The sequence below is a fragment of the Boleophthalmus pectinirostris genome, unplaced genomic scaffold, assembly GCF_026225935.1.
Source record: "Boleophthalmus pectinirostris isolate CB_2022bp ecotype Guang Dong unplaced genomic scaffold, ASM2622593v1 HiC_scaffold_17, whole genome shotgun sequence".
Taxonomy (NCBI): Eukaryota; Metazoa; Chordata; class Actinopteri; order Gobiiformes; family Gobiidae; genus Boleophthalmus; species Boleophthalmus pectinirostris.
Genome location: NW_026571115.1, coordinates 17,288,250 through 17,311,520, shown reverse-complemented (window position 1 = coordinate 17,311,520; position 23,271 = coordinate 17,288,250). Strand labels below are relative to the sequence as shown.

General features: G+C 41.0%; 1 protein-coding gene across 1 annotated transcript in view; it reads right to left on the bottom strand.

Moving 5' to 3' along the window:
* Window positions 1-23,271, bottom strand: part of adgrl1a (adhesion G protein-coupled receptor L1a) — a 93,654-nt gene that overhangs the window by 40,163 nt on the left and 30,220 nt on the right. The window contains exons 4-7 of the mRNA XM_055152407.1: window positions 19,054-19,068; window positions 4,530-4,737; window positions 3,330-3,594; window positions 1,639-1,966 (exon numbers count right to left, since the gene is read on the bottom strand). Of these exons, the coding sequence (XP_055008382.1) occupies window positions 1,639-1,966; window positions 3,330-3,594; window positions 4,530-4,737; window positions 19,054-19,068 (816 nt within the window). The remainder of the gene's footprint in view (window positions 1-1,638; window positions 1,967-3,329; window positions 3,595-4,529; window positions 4,738-19,053; window positions 19,069-23,271) is intronic.

Sequence of the window (23,271 nt, the reverse complement as noted above, 5' to 3'; positions counted from 1 at the left end):
ACAGCACTACGGTACATTACAATTCAGATCTGTGGAGAGTCACCGCCATTCACAGAAGGATTTTATTTGCATTGTATTTTTGAGCAAGAAACACTCATAATGAATGAATACTAGATGAAAATGTTTAAAGTACCAAGGAACAACAAGCTTCGCTGGGACTGTGCGTTTTCTGTTGCCTAGTTGCTGTTGCTGGAACCAGTTGCCATTAGAGATTAGACAGGCCGAGTCTGTACGTGTTTTTAAATCACTCCTAAAAATGCACCTTTTTCCACTGGCTTTTAACAAGTGACATGTACATTTCTTGTTGTTGAGAATCTCATTGTTTTCTGTGTTTTAGTAGTTGTATTGTGTTGTGCTGTGTGCCCTTGTCTATCCTGTGTTTATGTGCAACACTTTGGCCAGCTGTAAAGTTTAAAAATGCTTTATAAATAAAGTTGGTATGGTTCCAGGCAAAGCAATAACATCTCCATGGAGACAAGCAGGTGGTGGACCTTCTACCAGAAAAGTTGCGCAGTGCATTTTTCAATTTTAACTATAAAATAAAATCATTTTGAAATGTATTTATTACAGTAAATAGTCAGACACATTTCCACCATCACATAGAAAAATAACAAATTTAAAAACACAAACACAAAATTTAACTGTACAGATAATACATATTTTGGTATTTTTGAAAAGTCTTATAGACTTTGTTAGACATGACAGTAATCTTAATATAGGGATGAAGAGTAAAGAGAGACATTGGTAAATGGTCACATTTTTCTATAGCGCTTTTCCACCCTAAAGGCACTCAAAGCGCTTTACAACAAGGAACCACTCACCCATTCACACACACACACATTCACACACCAGTGTACGCAGACACTGTGGGCAAGGTGGGTTAAGTGTCTTGCCCAAGGACACAACGGCAGCATTCATCTGTGGGAGCTGGAATCACACCAACCAACCTGTGGGTCAGTGGATCTGACCGCTCAACCTGTGATGTTTATGTCAAGAGCTGGTTTCGAACCACCAACCTTCAAATCAGTGGGCGAATGCTCTACCAACTGAGCTACTGACGCCCAAAACAATTCAAAAACAATTCAAAACATTCAACAAGCAAGCCAGGACAGAAGCTCACATCTAAACCCCTCAACCCAAGTACAGTACAATATTTGCCATATAGATATATACTACATAGTTAGCATTTTTCCTACATAAAAAAATAATGTGCTTTTGTGTTATCAAATGTTCTAGACCAGGGGTCAAACTAAATAGTTATTGAAAAATTTCAACAACATCTGCATGTTTTCTCTTCTTTCGAGATATGTAATGTTAAACCTTTTCTTATTAAAATATTTTTTTTATAATAGTTTTGCTTAAACACTGAATCCAGAACAAGCATAATATAAAATAATAACACAATTTTAAATAAATAATGTTTCTATAACCTATCTGCAGCTGGCAGGCCAGCACTAATACATATTTGATATGATCTCTCGGGCCAAATATAATTATATCGCAGGCCAAATTTGGCCCTGGGGCCTGAATTTGACAGGTCTGTTCTACATTGCAATTCCACTCTGAGCTCCTACCTGTTTTTCTCACCATCAGAATTTAGCACTGCCCTGAAACCCCAACCCTCTCCATTGTTCTTACCCGTGGTGGGGTCTGGGGGTCCAAACTCCAGGGGGTATCTCAGCACATTGTAGTTGTTCCACACATAGAGCTGGTTGTCTCGCGGGTTGTAGTCCACAGAGGAGATGTACTGGTAGGGGTTTGGGAAGGGGATGCTAACTGGCTCCTCGCGGTTACGGTTGGTGTTGTAGGCATAAAGAATGAGATCGCCACCGGCCTCACTGTCGTCGTCCTGGTACACAGAGCGCACCGCGTAAAGAACTCCGCACGCCATGAACGCATTGGACGCCATTCTCTTGTCAAAGCTTGTCTCCCAGGTGCCCTCAAAACGTAAGGTGTAAGGATTGACCTGTTGGAAAAGCACAATTTGGAAATGTTATAACAGGGGTTAGAGGAACAATGGCAAAGTGGAAGTTTTAAAATGTCAGTGTTACGTTACATGAGCTTTTGCCTGGAGTTACGCTACAGTTGGGTGAGGAAATAAGACAAAAAGTATCATATTTTCCCCTCAAATTGATCAATTACAATTTGGTTCAGTCTTATTTTTTCGTATAAGAAACAAATAAAAAATGGCTTTAAATATAAATTCCCTGTACATAAACAATGCACTTTTAATCTGTACCATTGAAGACAAAATAGTATAATTTCTTCCTCCAAAGATTGAACTCTGCTCCAAACTACATGCTTTAACTGAGAGAATTGGCAGTGGACTTCTCGATTAAAATTGCCCAAGCTGATCATTGACGATTACTGACTTAAAATGCAAATGAGCAGGAATAAAATAAGAGTTGTGCAAAGCAAATTGTTACTAGAGCTATGGGAAAAAGTGTTTGTGTTCAAGTAAACTTCATAATTTGCTGTAAACTTTATGTTGGCACAATGATGTAAAGGTTTCATAAGCCCGCAGAAACATATGGACTATATAAAATGTAAAGATGAACATATAAGAGCTGGTAATCGCATCAAAAAGTAATTAAGCCCCCAGCTGTGGAGAAGTGATATGTTTCTGCAGCTTTCTAATAAAGTTGCACACCAAGGCATAATAGAAAGTCCCATTCAGCAGCGCACTGAGAACGCTATAGGAAAACTAATGAAATTCCCTGGAAAACAAACAAGTCCTTGATGATGGAAGTGATCACCTTCTTATTTATTACACACTTCTTCCATTATTCAACACTAGCAAAGCTTATGGGGATTTGATATGTTAGATTGATAGTTTAACTTATGCGGTTGGAAAAACAGTTTTGCTCTAAGGTCAAACATAATAAATATGGCCCTTTTATGGGAACAACACATTAATTTTTACGGTTTATGTGGGAAGGTTATGTACGTCGAGGAATAAAGAAAACAACAGGAGTTCAGTGATGGATCGTACTTAAAGTTTGGCAAAAAGGTTCTCAGAAGTGACTTTGGCTAAGATAGACAAACAGAACGGTGTGTTCACAATCTGTTCCGGAGGCTCCATAAATTATTTATAAAGAGAAATGCAGTTTGAGTCCATCTGAAAGCCTGGCTCTCTCAAAAAACACAAATATTTTGGAATATTACTTTAGGATTTGATGGGATTTGGGCATGACTTAACCTCAGATTATGTTATCATGCCTCCTTTGGTTGGACTTCATTTGTGCTGTTTATTCTGTACCATATGCCCCCTGCTGACTGGACTGGACTGAGTCATGTTTATAATGTCTTTGTCTAATCCTGGGGCCCACCTGGCTGACCACCAGTCTGCCGTTGTTTGACTCAGTGGCGTAGATGACCCACAGGCCGTTCTCGTCCACGGCCAGGTCAATGTCAGACTTCCCTCCCCAGCGGTACGGGGATGTGTCGTGATAGTTGGCATTGGTGATGATGGCTTCTCCGCTCTTGATGCGCGTCCGTAGATCGTACTTTACGATGTTCCTCGTCCTCTCTTTGTTGTAAAACACTGCTCCATCGTATACCACAAAGCCAGTGCCATCCACTCTGTTGGGCAGCCTGCCACACAAAGAGAACCACATGTTGCTGGCATTTCATGGTAACAAATAATGTGACTGACACAAAAACAAACTCTCAAATATCACATATCAATAAACCCTTTTCTAAATTAACAATATAGTAAATAACTAATGAGATGCTATGAATAAACAGGTAAATTAAAGAGTTAGTTAAAGGTGTATTATGTAACTTTTCTGGTAGAGGGGTCACCACCGCACCTGGCTCACACCAGACTGATATGTGCAGCACTCTGAATTGAGTTCTACGCTCACAAATATTGAGAAAATTCATTTTGCTGCACAAGGTTAGTCACCACCTGCTTGTCTCCTTGAAGAAGATATTTTTGCTTTGCCTGGAATTTTCAACAATATGGCATTAAATGTATCAATCTCTAGAGAAAAGCAGGTGATGCCAGACAGCCAAGTTATGTGTGTTTTCAGATATTTTATGCAATGAAACCACCTGCAATTGATGCAACACAAACAAAATGAACAAAATGCACAAATGCACACTAATTATTTTATGTCATACTATGGAACATTCCATGCAAAGCAAAAAAATCTCTATCACTAGATGTTAATACTTTGATACTCTGCAACTCAAATGTTCTGAAACCAATAAATAAAAAACGTTTCCCACGGGTGCAAATAACGTAAGCCTCCATATAGGTTAAAAATGTAATATATAAAACATGTAGTTAATCTCTTATTCATTTGAACACTATGTTGATACAGTAATTATCGCGGCAGGCACAGGCTTTGCAATGAAAGCGCTCCTCCGACTCTGTTTGACACATTGCTACAAGATGGTCTCACGGTGAGCCTGCTGACACCACAGTGGGGGTTGTTCCACCACCACCATCCATATCCCCGTCTAACACCAATAAATCCATACAGGAGCAGCTGCTGTTTGCTGCCAACAGGGGCCGCACTCACTTGTAGGTGGTGGTAGCTCTTGTCTGTTTGAAGTCTTCCCACGATGCGTATTCATACAAAACATCAGTGCGGTACGGGGTCCACGGCATGACATAGAGGCGGTCCCCGGACTGTAGAGGGTCTTTGCACCACGCCCCTGCTTGATGCTCCGCCTCCTGTTGCGAGCTGGCCGCCTGGACCCGCAGCAACGTCCCGGGACAAACAAAAACTGCAGAGGAAGGAGAGAAGAGACGCACGCAAATGAAAAGATAGCATTGTACGAGGAGAGGAGATGGTGGAGATGGCAGGGATAAAATTATGAAATGAGTAAAGTCTAAAAACCAGGGGGTAAATTAAATATGGAAGATGTAAGGAGATAAAAGTAAGTGGAGTATAGAATAGGGTGAATAGTAAGAGACGGGGGTGAGTTTTGGTTCGTTATATCAGATTAAAAATAAGCAAACTTATAAAAGCTCATTTGTAGAACATCACTGTTGTGTTTGGGAAGGGTTTGAACAAGATAAATGAGAGATTTCAGGCTGCCACCAAAGCTTTAGATGTAGCCTCTAATCTAATTCATCTTGGCCTACTTTTGTTTGATTGTGCATTTTCTGTTTCAAAGGCCTGTTCTCTGCCCTCCCTCTCTCTCCCTGCGCTCTTCTACTGGGTGGGAAAACAGTAATTGCGCGGCTTGTTTTATTAGGATTTGGCTCTCCGTCAAGAATAATGCCTCAAAGAAGAGAGGCGTTCTGGGGTAAAGATTTGAAGTTTGGCCCAGCTTCCACTTCATCCGCTACACACAAGAAGACAAGACACTGAGGACAAAACATAACAAAGGACACATCAAAAATCTGCATATCGGCCAAGTTTTTAAGATGGTGGTCTCGTTTTGGCTCGTGACACAACCATTACCTGCTGGTCACCTCATGATGGCATGCATCTCTGAACTAATTGGACACAGTGGGGGCTTTTGGTTGCAGATGACAGGAGGAGGCATTGGAAAACACTGGCCCCAAAGCACACGCATATACATCCACTGTCACTGTTAAGAGCGATGCATCAGTCTGGGCTCCAGTTCTATTGAATATTACATGAGGTCTGGTGCGGGAGGTGAATCATAATAGCAAGATAGAGTAGTTACTTGAATCCAGCGCTCTCCTTTCTGCTGCCGTGCTGTTTTTTATAGTGTTTGGTGATCTGTGGCGCTGCTGGGCCACTTAGGAATTAGCCTGTTCTGACTGAGGGGGTGCGACAGGGATTGGGACTTAGAGCCAAAGCGGAATCTAATCAAGGCGAGGCATAAACAAACACTCAAAAGGCAGAGTTCTCACAGGGGGGAGGCTTGTCATGCTCCATTGTCGAACCAAAATGTTTGAAACAAGAGGCGCCCGAGGTACTTGCTTTGCTGCAGTCAGGATGTGGGTGAAGTAAAAATGTGTAGAAGCTAAAAGTAATTGGAGAAAGGAGAAGTCATGGCGTAATACTGTCCATGTCACAGTTGTTAATACTGTGGTGTCTGGGGCCATAGCCATAAATGCACACAGCATATTTAGTACTCAATCACTGACTCAATCACAATTATACAAAATTTTATATTATTGCTCATGTTATCTAAATCTAATTAACTGTGCATATATCCAATTGTATAGAAGGCAGTGATCTATCTGGCAACAAAAAGATACACTGCTGCCAGACCTTCAAGGGTAAATGCTCATAAAAATGTATCATCAGTTATCATTTAATCCTGTTTAATGGATTTTTACTGATCTTTTGCTGAAAAAGCAGCTTTCTTGTTTTCTAAACTAAACATACTGTAAATAAGTGGACTGAGGGAGTGTGAGGTCACCAGAAGCGTTTGAGTAGAGTCAAATGAAGCTAGCATTTAGAGAAGCGAATTTGGAGCCGAGTTCCATATTAGGAATTTATTTATGGACAAAATAGCGAAATAAAAACAAGACAGTTGGAACCAAAGTTGATGGAACCACAAGTGTGCCCATGCTCACTTCCTATTTGCAACACAGCAACAAGAAGGTTAGCTATGTCCATTTATAAATTCAGTCTACAGGTGCAGTGTTGCAATACTAGGTGGTATTTCAAATTAAATGCAGACTGAACTTCCAACCAAGAGAATTAGGACACTGCTTCTAAAGTACAATGCTACAGTGAATATAGACATGAACAGCATGGGGTAAACAGTGGAGCCACTCCACATCCAGGTGACTATAACTCCACTCTCAAGGTAAAATAAAGAACACCAACAACAATGTCTAACAATGTCTGTAGTTAGCCATTACAAAAAGATAACATTATAGAGCTAGGTGTGCAAAAAGATAATGTACCACAATTAACTACTGCATACACTAGTGCTTGCAATACACAGAAATTTGCTCAGGATGGGGCAAGCCTATTTATATGAATCCTTATGCCTATCTAATTTGGGATCTCATTTCTGCTGTTCCATTAGCGCAGACAACCCTAGCAATTGTAAAGCTGCTGTGTTTGCCCTCATTTTAGCTTAAACACTGTACTAAAATTAGGTGCTCATATAGGGCAGCATCTTTAGAAAAGAAGATATGATCCACTGCAACAGAAATATAACACCTCCAAAATAACAGAGATGTCTGCAAGTGAGGCTCCCGCAATGTCCTCCCAAAAACCCATCTGACTGTGTTCATTATAGACCTAACCTGGCAGCGCTGGATTAAATTGGTATCAGTGTGTTCTCTTTTGGGCTCATCATGACAATAACACCACATTGCTGCTATACTAGTTTATCCCAATCTCGTCTCTCCTCCGGTGCTCCTCGCTTCTGCTGTCTTTGCCCTACCCATGGATGCCTCATTGTAAGGACAAAAGCCACGGGTGGGCCAGGGGTCATAGGGCTCAGCAGCGCCCCCAGCAGTCGTACAGGACACACACATCCAAGCTCCACGGCCTGCATACCTGGCCAGAGGGGCTTCATTAACACCGCCCTGCTCTGGGACGCCTCCTGTTTACAGCCTCTCCTCCTCAGGGCCTCTCTCAGTGTGAAGGGTGATTGTAACAGCAGGAAGTCTGAGCCGCTAAACCCTGGGAGCAAAGTCTACACTACAAGAGGCTATTATGGCTGCAGTATGAATGAGGTATTAGGCATTATGCATTAGGCGTAAGTCTTAAGATTAGGCATTATCCTAGGCTGGCAAGAGCAGGTTAGCAGGAGTCAGAGCCATCTGGGATTATATGTGATAGTTGGATTAATAGATTAATTCTGGTTTAGGTGCAGATGGAAACCCTGTGCCATCACAATGAGCCTATAGTGAAGTCACAGACACTTCCTTATGCTACAAACTAGCCAGATGGCTAATGAAACTTACCTTATCAGGGATTAAAGGCCGGGCTGTAGCTATTATACTCTAGTAGGGCAATTACTGCCACACAGACAGGAAAAGTCACAGTAATAATTGACTATTTATCTCCATAATCCCTTATGCTGGCAGAGGTCAGCTGTTACTTGTCAATATGAGTCTCATAAAGTGGTGTGAATGCCACAACTTTGAGGAAAATGACAGTAAATACGTCCCATTAGTGTCCGGGGGCAGTTTGTGATCGACTGGTGACGCAATTAAAAGTGAGAGCTGACAGCTTTGGGCTAAATTTAGCCCTTTCATTCTGATGTCCAGAGCGATCCACAGTGTTTTTATGTTTGATGTGACAGTGTCCTGGTGCTGGTTAATATAGGACTTTGATGATCTAAACAGGCCCTGCCAAAGCCTGGCAGCTGCACTGAAGAGCCCAGTGATGGTGTCTGCTTTTGTTTGTGAATACATGGATCTGAGCGCTGAGCTGGCCCCGGGCCCCTGTCCACAGACATAGGCTGCACACAGGAGCCACTGCTGGGAGCATGCTGCTATAATTGAATCCCACACCTGTCACTGGCAGGTGCAGCGAACAGGCAGCAGGGGGCACACTGGAGCATGGACCAGAGCTGTATTCAGACTTAATAGGTTGGAGGTAATGTACACTGTTTATCTATGAGCCAGTGATTGTCTGACGGCATCTCTGACTGTATAATGTATAATGTGTGTGGAGACAGCAGAAGCATGGAGCATGTGCAGGGCCAGTGCTGTGTGGAGAGAGGGGAGAGGAGCGATGGAGTAGAGAGAGTAAATAGGTTATTTCCTGTGAAATGAGAATTAGAAGTGAGTTAATCTGCTGCAGTGATGGAGCAGACGAGACGAGGAGGTCCCATTGTGTGGCGGCTTCCTTTCAAAAGTCATGGAGTAAAGAATAACAATAACAGACATACAGCACACAGACAAAGCACACAGACAGTGAGCAGACAGTGGAAGAGGCAGGTGTCACGCCTTTATCAGCCCAAACATTCACCCCAGAGAGCCTCATTCAGCAGACCCAACGCACACAGGCGATACTGTGTGAAAGAAGTGTCTTATCTGCAGAGGACACTGAGTGACAGGGCTATGCTGGGACAGAACTCAGACACTCACTGAGCACTGACACAAGACTCCTGTTTACTGTTAGCTTACCAACTGTGGTGAATACAAATAAAGCTTATGTTCTACTTAATATGTCTTATAAAGGTGCCATGTATTATTAACTTCTTGAATTCTTTTTTAAGACAATATAGTGGGAGATGTATTTACCTTTGTGACATGTTTTGGCTGCAAGCTGTAAGCTTCTTCAAAACTGTCACCGGTGTTGGTGGTGACTTGTCATATATATGCTAGATAAACACATCTCCTACTATACAGTCTTTAAGAGGAACCCAAGAAGTTAATGTACATAAGAAACAAAATGAATGTTTTTGGAAAGGTGCAATATGTAACTTTTTCGGTGGGGGGTTTGACATTTGCTTGTCTCCCTCGAGATGTTATTGTTTTGCCATAGAGATGAGAAATAATATCAGCTAATTTTGTGCATTAAAACAGACATAAGTAAATAAATAAAAAATAGATTCATGTAACGTAATACTGTGAAACATTGCAGGCATCACAACAACAATAGGTAGAGGAGATTCCACCAGAGAAGTTTTATAGTGCATCATTAAAATATATGTAAAATCATTGACCAATTTATTTGTCAATAACTGGAATTTAAAAAGGTAATATAAATTCCTTTGTTGTTAAGTACGTGTTAGCTGGCATAAATTAGAGAAAACTGATAGGAAAAAATGTTGTGCCAGATTATAGAGTTAAAGGGCCCATAGTGCGCTACTGATCTATGTTATAATTGTGTTTCCTCATCATAAACACACCTGGAGTTGTGTTTTGTTTCATTCACACATGTTTAACACACAAAGTGGAACAGAGCATTCTGAGCTTTGGAGATGTAGATGGATTGATAATAAAGGGTAACGCAAACATGTGTGAATAAAACAAAACATAACTCCATGTTTGTAATGAGGTAAAAGCATTAAAATATAGACGATAAAACACAATAATATGGGCCTTTTAAAGAATATATACTGTATATATAAAGGGACAGGAATGGATACTTTCATATATTTTTGCAGGATCGTCACGGTGTTAGTTATTGAGCTAGTGAAAAGATAACACCTGAATTGATTTATACATAAACTAATACATATAAAATTGTGTATTGTAAATGACACATCTGTAGTGCCTGCAGTTTGCCTTCATAGGGCAGTATACCCTCCCTCTCCGTCTCCCAGTCTAAATAAGGCCTTTTATAGGTGTAGTCTCTCTATAAAGGTCCTGGAAACACGCTCGCAATGATTTATATTCATGGCCATCCTCTCGCACACTCACCTTTCTGTTCCTCTTCTCTAACAATGCAATGACTCCTGCATGTACAGTCAATCCCCACACTATTACCTCTCCCCCCTCACTGAATAGGCCTGTCTCCGCCTCGGCCCTGGTCATGTGACTTCGCTGGTGTGTGGTGGGTCATTCCTAATGAGCTGCCTGACTCATCGTCTCTATAGCGACCGTGCGCCTCCTCCCATCACGTACTATTCCCAACCTGGTTCTCCGCTCTCTGTTTTCTTGTCACATACACCAGCAGTCCCTCACTCGTTCCTAAATCGCGCTTATAGGGAGGTGCCTGTGTGACGGATTGGGCTGTCCTCAATTGCACCCAGCAATGGCCGCCTTTGAAAATTACTAGGTGTTTGTAAAGTCTAAGAATCTGTCTTTTTTTTCCTCTTTCAGCAAACAGGCAGGAGGTGATGGAAATTTGCTGGGTACTTGTTTAGTCCTGCCAGCAGTGGTAAAACATCAGTAATGACATAGGGAGTGTACTCAGCTGGACTTGTAAAATAAGGCTGTTAGAGGGGACAAAGTGAATAATAAAACGTGTACACAGACTTCAATTCACAAATGCAGTGAGGTATGAGTGTTTTACTAATGGCGGTCAGTTAATTATGTCATTAACAGAAACTATACAAGTAGTGAAGCGTGTATTCAAAGAGAAAGATGTTTAAAGGTGCACTAAGTAGTTTTTCTGGTGGAAGTATACTACATGTTTCTGGGGAAATATAACTGCTTTGTTTGGAATGTTCCACAGTATGGCATTAAACTTATCTACCTGAATGGAGACAAGCAGATGATACCAATTTACAGGTCAGATCTTTGGAAAGGCAAGAAGAATGTTTTCAGCAGTAAAAACATCTATGACTGTAAAAATGCAATTAGATAAGATCAGTACCATAGTGTTGAACATTCCAGGCGAAGCCAATCTCCATAAAAACAAGCCAGAAAAGTTACACAAGTGCATCTTTAAGCCAAACATTATGACAACTTGAAAACATGCATGTTACCTGTACCACAATCTATAAAGAGTGGATCAATTCAACAATGCTATAAGGTGATTTCTGCATTCATTTCTAATAGAACAAAACTAAAATATGTATTGATTTAGAATAACAGTGGTGCTTTCAAGGACAGATTTCAGAAGTAACTAACAGTAGAGAATATTGTGCCATTGTTTTGTTCAATATACCAGAGGAAACAGTTAGGCTGCCTAAAATATCTTTGGCTCATTGTGTTCCCAAAGCCTTCTTGTTTTAGAGAAAAAAACTATGACACTTAAACAATGATAAAAACTGGCTGCACTACTCTGATAGTCCCAGTATTGTTCTCAACACAAAATTGTAGTTTTAGTGAACAGAGCTTTGGAACTTGTAATATTTTCTATCATATAAAAGTACATTTCAATGACACCATCTAGACGTGTGTGTGTGTGACAATGCTTCCTGCCATGTTCTGAGCTTAAGGGTTTTGAGTGCACAAGAAGACACACACTACTTGAAGGGAAATGTCAAGGATCTATTTTACTGAAAAGCCAGGGACCAATAAAGTAGTTAATTGGACTAACATATGGGGTCGGTGAATGAGGCCGGACAGAAATGGCCTGTACGATGCGGAGAGAGGGGTTCAGGGAGAGGTGATGGAGACCTGAGAGGGGGAGACAAGCAGCGTAATGGCTACTACTCCGACTTCGACCTTGTTTTTGTAGGTCATGCCTTTTTGTGCGTCTTTGTCCTCTCTCAGAAACCTCTGATTGGCGACGTTAGCATGACCGGAGCCTGATTGGTGAGTGCCCGTGCAAGGACCATTACCACAAGCTTGAGCACTCCTTTTTTTGTTCACTACCCCCTCAGCGGTCTCGGCTAACACACAAAAAACTGCCAAAAGAACAGGGGATGGAAGAGGAGATGGGATGGGAGGAGGCTACAAGTACAACATGTGTAGGAAATAATATCCACCAAAGCGCATGTGAGGAGCAGAAGAATTAGGGAAAAGTGCGAGAGGAGCTGAGAGAGGCCCGAGGCGCCTTGTAATGGCCAGATGTGATCAGAGAGATAAACCAATCAGAGGGTGGGAGGAAGAGGAGGAGAAGAAATGGAGGATGAAGCACTGTACAGAGAGAGACGTGAGAAAATGGAGCCCCGTGTACAATTGTTTATTTTCACCTGCAAAAAAGGCATGATTTTACAATGGGAGAATAGGTACTGCAGAGAAATGAGGTGTGATCACATCTATACTGCCAATACACAGGAACAGCCAGTGCAGCATGGGGACATTCACAGTCATTTGATCAGTATATAGCTGTATTGTGTTATGGGACAAGCAAAACTATAATTGATTTCTGTCATTCAAACAAATGCCTAATATCAATTCCTGCTAAAGTACTGGTAATTATTAGAAATCAACAGATTTTTTTTTTTTTCATGGCCAATGCAGATGGCCATTAAGATCCACCAATATTTTTGGGCCAGTAAGTACTGCTGATTTTGATTATTTTCCTCAAATCATGTCATTTATATTTACTACAAACTCACCTACAACCATTGTTTTTTACCACAAACCTTTAAAGGTGCATTGTGTAACTGTGTAAGTTGCTATATATTGTCCCAAAGGGGAAATCTGTCTTGGGCTGACTGCCTGCAGCTTAAAAACACAGCTACACTCAAACGTAAAGTACAGTCAGACAACAGTCTGACAGAATTTATCACAAGATACATGATGTGTCCATTATTAATGCCCATTGTCCATTTGTGCGCTGCACAACCATTAAGTGTCCAAGTTATTGCACCAGCCTTATTGCACAAATAGTTATTGTACCATTGAAAATAAAATGATATAAGTGCGTCTTTGTTGTGCAGATTTGTTCAAGAACGCAACAGAAGTGGGCACAAAGTTTATATGTGATATTCTTAAAGTTATGTGCTCGCTAGCGCCTGACTGATGGAAGAATTTCATATTCTGCATGCAACAGGTGAGAGGAGTTCCCAACAATCCATCTGGCCTGAGAGCGAGAGTTTTGAAAAATGTCCTGCAGAGAAGGAAACTTTTTCTTGCCAATCACCATCATGGCCTTATTTACCAGCTTTTCAAGTTTAGTTTTACATTGGACAGTTAAAGAACTGAACCAGGCAACCATACTATAGCGTATATCAGACTCTCCAAAACAGCAGTATAAAAACAAGTCATGATCTTTGTGCTCACACTAAACAGACTCAATCTCCTTAAAAAGTGGAGCCTCTGGGACAGCTTGGAATAAAAACCAACATGTATGTTCCATTTTAACAAATTGTCGGTGTACACACCCAAATATTTAAAAGATGCAACCTGCTTTATTTGTCTACCCTCAATGACAGCAGGATCATGAGTTTCCAGAGCTCGAGGATCAAACACCATCCCTTTAGTTTTGCTCACATTTAGAGTTAAGTGATCCTCATTGCACCAAGACAGGAAAGAGCTTATCTCTTGAGGAGGAGATAAAGTCACCATTGCTAAGAAGACTCAGAATTATTGTGTCACCTGCAAATTGTATGCTTTTGTTGCCTGACTGCCTGTTCTGACATTCATTTGTATACAAGGTGAACAAAATAGGTGAACTTGCTGCACCCTGTGGCACACCTGTACTAGAATATTTGGCTTTAGATAAGACCCTTGCATATGTCCCAGGAGATTCCAAATGCTTACAGATCAGGTGCAACACACTGATGACTGTGTCTGCTGTAGTAAAACCCTGTCTGTATGCAAATTTCAGTGGGTCAAGATAAGGAGAAACTTCAGATTTTATTCTGTTGACCATTATTTTGTCCAAAGATTTCATCACAACACTTAGGGATACAGGTCTGTAGACTTTATTTGCACCTGGGCAAGATGTCTTCGGTGCTATTACTGACTTTTTCCAAAGATCAGGAACAGTACAAATTTCAACAGAAGACTGAAAGATTGGATACCAGGCCTCAGACAATTCCTGTGCACAGCTCTTGATTAAAAAAAGCAGACAACCCATCTGGACTGGCAGATTTTTTGGGACACACTTTGCTAAAAGTAGACTGTATGCATTGCAAATCAATATTAAAACCATCAGTGTTCAAAATCATCTAAATCAAATATTAAAACAGTATCACAATCATTTTGCTCATTAACTTTTAAAAGGAAATCACTGACGTCATTAGCACATTCCTTATCATTGATAGTCACCAAATGAGGCTACGTCCACAGGACAACGCTCCAAGGTTTTTTTCGATGCGGGTTGAAAAAAAATTGCATCCACACACTCAGTAAATATTCACGTCCACACGACAACAGAGCTATGAGTGAAAACAATGTAATACATCTGCCACACCTGTATGTGGTGCTGTTAAAAATGATAATGATATTTAATAATGCATATCTCATCACCGTTTTTTAAAATTTATTTATGATAATTTAGTCGATTTTAGATGGATCCCAGAAATATAGCTGTTTTGTTTTGCAAATGTTAAACATACGTCACAGAAAGAACCCATATATTCCACTGAGCCCTGTCCTTTAGTCCAACAGAAGCTGAACCACATCAGTGCACAATAGCGAGCTGTTTTTTGAGTGCTTAGTTTATGCTAATTAGCCATGCGGTTTTAATTTTCGTTTCTGTAAAACGTAAACAAATATGCACAAAGCTGTGTGGATAGGGAAGACTTGCAGACACAGAAACGACGTGTTGTTAGTATTGTTGCTAGCAGCATGTCTCGGTTGCTGAATGATGGCAACGCTTTTGGGGTCTGTGGAGGCTAGTTCGAGGGCTGCAGGCTCTGCTGCATCGAAGGACCCTAGCGATGACGGTCATCGTTTTCCAAAAGCTGCGGTTTGCTTGTCCACACGACAACACAACGCTGACATTCTCAGATTTCTCCACTCTGGAACCCATTCTCAAAAATCTTTTCGCCCACCTGAAACACTGGCTCCATGTGGAGCCAAAACGAATACAAACTTCTCACTTTTGATCAAAAAACGTTGTCGTGTGGACGGCCCCTGAGTCTTGCTTGATGCCATGTGGGTCATTTTTTCATTGAGGCCCCCATCTTTTTATTGGCATGGAACTTAAAAGCTCCCTCTAAAGTGACTTTTCTCTCCTATTTAAGGATTTCATTTACTTATTTCTGGTCTATGGTTGTGTGCACCATGTCCCTGTCCCTATATGCTAGCCTCTTTTCATTAGTACAGGTTTTAACTTCCTTGGTAATGCTGGGCTTGTTATTTGGGAAATGCTGTATTCTTAGGGACAGCAGTGTCAACACATACGTTGATACAATCAGTCATTGTCTCTGTGGCCGCATTTAAGTCTAAAATGTGAAAAACACTTCAGTCTGTACAAAAGAAGCGACCCCTCAACGTTTCCACAATATCCTCAGACCACTGCAACACTGTCTTCGTCTGTGGTTTTGATGCCTTAAGCAAGTGAGCATAAGGTGGGCAGTGGCATGGTCAGAATTTGCGGTAGGAGGGATTTGGCTCTGTACACATTTTTTTTATTTTATTTTGCCATTGCATTTATCAAGAACTTTATCCTTATGAATGCTGCACTTTATGTATTGATAAAAACCATAAAGTGCATGCTCTGGACAGCAATGATAAAAGTCTCCAAGGATAAATACAGGTGCCTCAGGCGTGTACTGAAGTTGTTTGTGAACGCACTCCACAAGACTACTGCTTTTGCGGCATTGCCGTTGGGGGGTACATATGCAGATGTAGATCACAATATTACCAAATTCCCTTGGTAGATATAAGGGGCCCATAGACAAGCAAAGTAATTCCAAATCAGGACTACACAACATTTTCCAGACAGAAACTTGCTTGCACCAGTCATTTTTAACGTTATCACAAATACCTCCGCCTTTGGATTTCCCCGAAAATGTAGTTCTGCTCACAAAATGTGAGCATGCTCACAAGAAAATCCATCCACATCCAACGTAATCCGGAACGTCCAGTCGGAGCCACGTCTCCGTAAGCCATGACCCTGACGCACGACTCGCGGTATTCGTGGCGCTTACTTCCCTTTCCACGCAATTGTTAAGGACTGAACATTACTCAGGATCATAGAGGGAAGCGAGGGTCTGGTACTTCTTCTGCGGAGCCGCTGCCTCACGCCTCCGCATCTGGCTCGCTTTCTCTGCCACCCAGTAGTCCCACTGATTGTGGTTTTCCTTAATAACTCATAAGGTATTCCCCTTGGGGTGGTACCCGCCACATCTTGCAAAGCCAAAAGAAAGTCCTTGGTGTAGGCAAAATGTAGCTTGCTGAAGGTGAAGAGGTCTGGGTACCAAGAAGTTCATCACCACACTGAGCAATAGCAACAGTGTAGGCAGTAGCTTCATTGCTGCGCGTTCCAGCCGAATGCCAACCTGTTCACAATTGCACCAGCAGAATCTCCCAGAAAAATAAAGCCAGCAATACACAGATAAATGTAGACTGTTCCCATCTCACTCATACACCACACTAAAACTGAGTTTTTGAAAATTTTTAAAACTACAGCTGCAGAGCTGGATCCAGGTCGCTGCAGTGCAGCACCTGCCGGTAGTCCGAAGTGTGACCACACTGGAATAATTTATCCGTTTACAGGTGGTTTTACTGCTAAAAACACCTAGAAAAACAGGCATTCTGACTGTGAGTGGGGTTGTGTGGGGGCCTCTCCACAAATCTGACCGGTAAGTTGGTCTGGTTTGGTCTTCATAAAGATAAAAAGGTTTAATGCCATACTGTGAAACATCCCAAACAAAGCAATAACATTTCCAAGAGAATTTGATGGACCCTCCACTCGAAAGGTTACGCAGTGCACCTTTAAGAAAGCTGTGTAGTCTCACTTTGTGCAGTTATATCTTCATATTTAAGTGTTGTCATAATGCTTTATGTGTATGTTTAGACAGCAGATGTACTAAAACTAAATATCAACCAACACTGGAGATTTAAAGCCAATAGTTGATACATTAAAAAGTCCAATAGTCCTGATATATTGGTCAACCAATATATCAGTCAATCTCTAGTAATTATTACATATTATTTATTTACTTTGGCCAGAAAAAGACAAGCACAAAGCAAATGGTTTGGAGTTACAATCAGCCCTTCACCATTAGCCCACGCATTTTATCTTAAGCACTAATTGTTTTGTTTTTGGTGGGGTGCGATAACCTAACCAACTGGGCAATTTAACAGATTGGACTTCCATTAAAACTAAGTGTGCATAGAAGATAAAACATTTAGTTTATTGGATGGAAACTACACATTTGGTTTGTGTTTTGCTTGGTTTTCTTTCGTTTCTATTTGGAACACACCTTTTAGCTATAAGTAGGACAGAGCCTGCTGGTAGATACATGGTTTTGATGGGCCACATTACAGCAAATCATAAGGTAACAAGATATTGAGGGGCAGTGGTGGCAGTAAGAGGAGACAGTGAGAGGGAGAGAGAGAGACTGAAGCACCTGGAAATGGGATGCTGTAAATAGTATCTGAGCAGTGTTAGCTAAACACAATGTTTGTGCTATGAAGACAACAACAAACGCTGAAGTGGTCCTGGAAAATTAAAAAGGGAAGGGAGAGAGGATGAGAGGGGGCTCGATGAATGTGAATGTGTGTACACTCAAATGGCTGTCTGCGAGTGATCAGCTACAGGAGAGGAATGGAGTTATTTTTCAGTTTATCTCTCTTGAGCCCTTTACAAACACGCACATCCAGACAGACCCCAGCCTGCTTAGGATGCCGGGCGCTAGGTTATTTGTACACAGTCACGCCCACTTTTCCCACCTGGAGGTAGTGATGTTTTGAGACCATACCAAAGAATATGGCAATATTGATCTGACACTGATACCAGTGAATTCTGAATTAAAACAGAAACTTCTTTACAATGAATAGTGTCACCTTGGTGTCATTAGAATTGCTCCACCTCAGTTCAAACTGATTGAAAAATGAAATATATCTGCAGATAAACTAAAAAGAAATACTAAAATTGTACCCAAAAAATACAAATTTGGCAGAAACTTGATATTGCTGAGAATCAGTACTTTTAAATACCTCAGTCAGTATCAGTATATATCGGTATTTGTTACTGACCCACCCATCACTACCTGGAGGTGACAGCGCTCTAGTGCTAAGTGTGAGTGGGTCTGCTGTTTGTCCAGTGGAGAAGTGGGTGTGTAAAGATACGTATTCTTCACCACGTGCTTAGTTTTTTAATTGATTAATTCTTTACGTAGTTGAGATATGCGTTAGACCTTGAATAAGTGATGACATTTTTGAGTTTGTTTTTTTTGCTTTGAGTGAAAAGAACTACTTTCTTTTCTCAGTTAGCTGTGAGTTACTTCTGAGCACGTCATCATCCCCTGCTCCCCCGGGCGTGCTCCTCCTGTGTGCAAATAAAAAATACAGAAGTATGGTAGACTTTATTGGCATGTATGTACTGTACAGAGCAGAACACGAGTGCACACCCATGTGTGCTGTTTGTAAAGGGCTTTAGATACTTGAGTGAGCTTGCTTTGATATGTTAGTGTGTGTTTATTTGTGGTGCTTGCGTGCAGGTCAGGCTGGTGTCATCAAACCGTGAATCTAGAAAGAGTTTTGGTTATACGTCAAAGAGAAAAAAGTATAGAGAGTAGAGAGTAGTAAATATATATACAGGGAGGGATTTCAACATCAAACATGACCACTACACAAGGTGCTGGGTTAGGAAGTAGGGAGCATGGAAGGAGGGTAGGAAAGGAGACAAGGGAATAAGGAGGGAAGGGGCGAGCTGTGGTTGTTATGTTCATTGTGGTCTTTACCTTTTTGATCCACTTCTATTCAAGCATCGGAAAAAAGAGGGAGAGTAGAGAAAGACAGGAAGAGGAAAGAAATCAAAACGAAAGAAAAAGACAGGTGCAGGAAAAAAAGAGAAAATTGAGATTAAATAAAACGCTGCCCTCTCTCTCTCTCTTTCTCTCTCTCTGACTCAAAGTTATCTGTCTGCGTTATGGTTCGCTACTCAGAGAAAAGGATGGACTTGGGTGGAGAATGAAGAGGTTGGGGAGAAAAAAATGGCCTGACCTAGGTTTAAATCCATTCAATTTTAACTTTATCGATAATCCCGCTCAACAACACACAACACAATTCACCCCACAACCTCACTCTCTTGATCCCCACCCTCTTGTTGACACACTCCAGCTTCTTGGAAAACCTGTTGGGAAAAGATAGTCCTCTTCTTCCTGGAATAAAAACATGAAGACAAATATAGAGGATAGACAGAAAGATGTGGCTGACATTAGAAAGCAGGATCTAAAAGAGAAAGCAGGAGATTTTATTTAGGCATTAGTCAATTTACAAAGTCAAGACGCACGGTGTAAGAAGCCAAGCAAAAACACTCAACATATCGACCCACCAATCAATGTAAGAAGGGGGAGAGGGGGAGTGGAGTGGCTGTGGGAAGCTCATCAAAGACAAAAAAAGAGGGAAAAATAAATGAAGGAATAGAAAGAATAACAGTGGAAATTGAGGGGAGAAGATTCAAACAGGTTGACAGCAGCAGTCATGGTCATTATATTATGCATTAGGTCACATTTTAGCAGAACAAAATAACAGTAGCAATAATTATAAAAATACACATAACATTTTTTTGCCTTGTAAATTATGTTATGCAAAATTGACTTTTTATTCCCCTCAGCATTTACTCACCCAGAGTTATATTTGGAGTGATTTGTATATGTTTGAGCAATCTTTAATCACTTACTTTCAAGACGCTATATTGCCGATCAATCCCTTTGCTGCCACCGGCATACACCCACTGCTCTCTGCTTACTTCTCCAATTTTATTTTCTTAATCGATACGCGTAGGATTCAGCAGCGTCGTGTAGTCATTTTGGCACAAATGAAAAAAATAAATAAATAAAATCTGCTGCTCACTAGCGTGATCTGCAGCTATCCGTCGGAGATGCCAAGTCTTTGTTGTGATGACGTTTACGCTCCCATTGGGCACTGCAGTTTTCTAACACGGAAGTCAGCAAACTTGTTTCTTTTCAGTTGCCTTAGATAAATATATTGAAAATTTGCAAAATGTAACAATAATCCATGGGTGTCATAGATTACAGCTGTATAGCAAACACAAGCACAACAGGTCTTCTTTAAATGTCGGCTGTTCCTCCTCTTCAATTGATTCAGCTCATTCAAATTCAGTTCAGATATGTTTCTAATAAGAGTGAGTCATACCAAATACATATGGTTTTCACAATGACTATATTATAATGTTTTACCTGCATGCAGAAACAAAGCCATTATCACATTTGAATATTGATTTGTCTAGCAGCAGAACTGTGCAAATCCCATGTCTCCCTATATGCTTCATTCTGTTGACAGAAAACTCCAGTTATACTTTTAATCACAGCTATTGGTGTGACACAAAGATACGTTTAGCTGAACAAGCAGGAAAGCCGTGTCCTCTCCTGCCTTGTTTTATATATGATGTGCACAGCTGTGTATTGTTGTGTAGTCTATGATATCACATGGTTAGCACACCCTTTTCTGCCAAAGGACGAATCACCATTCCTTTCTCCTGGGAGTGGGGAAGTGTCAAAAGCCACGTGGCGTATCCCTGCTGCGTGTGAGATAGTCATGTGGGTTGAGGCAAGTTCACTATTCTCCAGGGAGCCCTGCAAAACCACCCAGCTCCAAAAGCAACGCAAAAAGACATCGAACGCATTTCACAAAGGAAGTTTAAGTCTGATATCCGCGTGGGGGGATGGGAGAAAGGATAGCATCTCTGGCCATGGTGTACAGCAGCGCCATCAGTATCAGATCATTTATCATCTTACGCCAAGATCAAACTGGACAAACAACCTCCACCAAGACCTGGGGAATGAAAAGCTGCTCGTGCCCAGAGGGGTAAACAACATGGCAACGCTATGAATGCAAGCCCTGTGAAGCCGGGGCAGAGGCGAGGGGGGGTGGGGGGGCAAGAAGCATCACATCCATGCCACCGACGGAGCTAGCGGTCGTTAGCTTCAAGGTTAGGAGAGAAAGAGAAAGACCTTTTATCCAGGCTGGGAGAGCTGCGGTGAAGGGGACACCACACACAAGCTTGTAATGGGGGGTTATTGGAAGCTTCAGTGGCAGACACTAGAGGAGTTCAGGCAGGATACTTGCTGATCTTTGTTCTACAAGCAAAGCAGTTATTGACCAGTGTATCTGAGTAGACACTGGAGGAAAGGTGAACTTACTTGCAGCTTGTCTTTGGCTGCAATGAAGTGAATGTACAAGCTTAAAGGTCCTATATTATGCAAAATTGACTCATGTGAGCTGTGAGCCATGTTACAATGCGGTTGCCTCATCAAAAACATGGAGTTGTGTTTTGTTTTGTTTTATTTCATTCACATATGTTTGAGTAACCTTGTATTATTAGGCTGTCCATAACCCTATAGTTCACAATGCTCTGTTCCACCTTGTGATGTCATAAAATGGCAGTTTTCAATTTAACAACTACCTTTTACCTTTTGTTTAGTAGAGACGTGCAATTCCAGGGTTGAAATTACCCAAATGATTCTAGTGAAGGAGTTTAAAAACACAGTGGAGCACTTCCTGTATTGCCACATGACATCGCAAGGTGGAACAGAGTGTTTTCTGTTTGAGAGATAGATATGTAGGGTTTGTGTGTTAAACACGTGTGAATGAAACAAAACACAACTCCAGGCATGTTTATGATGAGGGAACTACATTACTAGCCCGGCTGGTGCCACTTAGTGCCTCCACTCAATTTAATTTCTCTCCAGTGACTAGGTCAGGAATCAGAATATTTACAGACCGCACACCGGCCAATCAGCAAAGATTTGTGAAGTCATGACGTCAAACTCGAGCATCTGTCTGGATCCCTTTTGTGGTAACAGTAAACAAAGTGGTCGAGACTGATGTAGACAAAGCCATACATTCTGGGTTGGCAATGATTCCCGAGATCAAGGATTTAAAGCCGGAACAAAGAGAATGTTTGGTGAATTTTATCAAGGGGAAAGACGTTATTGTCCTTCTTCCTACGGGATTTGGTGCATTACATACATCATCACCAAATAGCAGCGATTGGATAAATAAAAAGGTACCCTCCTACAGTCGAGCGAATGCTGCAAGGTCAGACGGTTTCCACAAAGTGAAACTGACTGATGAATCAGGCTACTACATTACAACATTGCAAAATAGCATAATATAGGACCTTATACATATTCAAGAGTAACATCAATCAATTTAGGGAGTTAATAAGTTGTATAAATTGGACTTTAGTGGCAATTCAGTGGAAAGGTTGATGGATGAAACCAGACTGCCAGTTTTGCATACTTTGTGTTTGCTTTGTGTTCTTGAGCAAGACAATGTGCCCATTATGCTGCCGGTGTTGGTTTAAGACACTATTGACATAACATGACTGCTGCGTCTCAGTTTAGGCTTCAGCACGATCCTGTGTTATGCAATATTCATTAGTACTTGAGATTAAAGACCACATATTAAGACCCAAGAAAGTGGAAATTAGTATGCTAGCAAGTAGCTGTTCAGATATTAGTTCAGTATTTATAAAGCGCCTGTTAATGCTTATTATGATCCATTTTTAATAATGCTAATAAACAGTAATTAAAATAATAACTCAATTAATAAACTTGTCATACAGAAAGCATACATGAATATATTTATAAATACCAATAAATATTAACCACATAGTATGCCATTTACTACTAGTTACTCATTAATATGTGGTCCCTTATCTGTTATATTACATAATATTTAAACTTGGGTGTCTCCTGTAGTATAACTTGAAATAGTGAGTCCTGGATATACTCTAGTTGACCAGCAAAGATCCCTAACTATTGTAATAATTGTAGTCAAACTAGTAAATTGTAAACAGAGTTCATCAGAAATAGTCGATTTAGTATAAGCTAGAGGGAAAAGAAAGAGTAGAAACACAGAAGGCACATTTTATATCCCTCATAAAAACCTAGACAAAAACGTTAAATCATAAAATAACAATGATCAGGAAA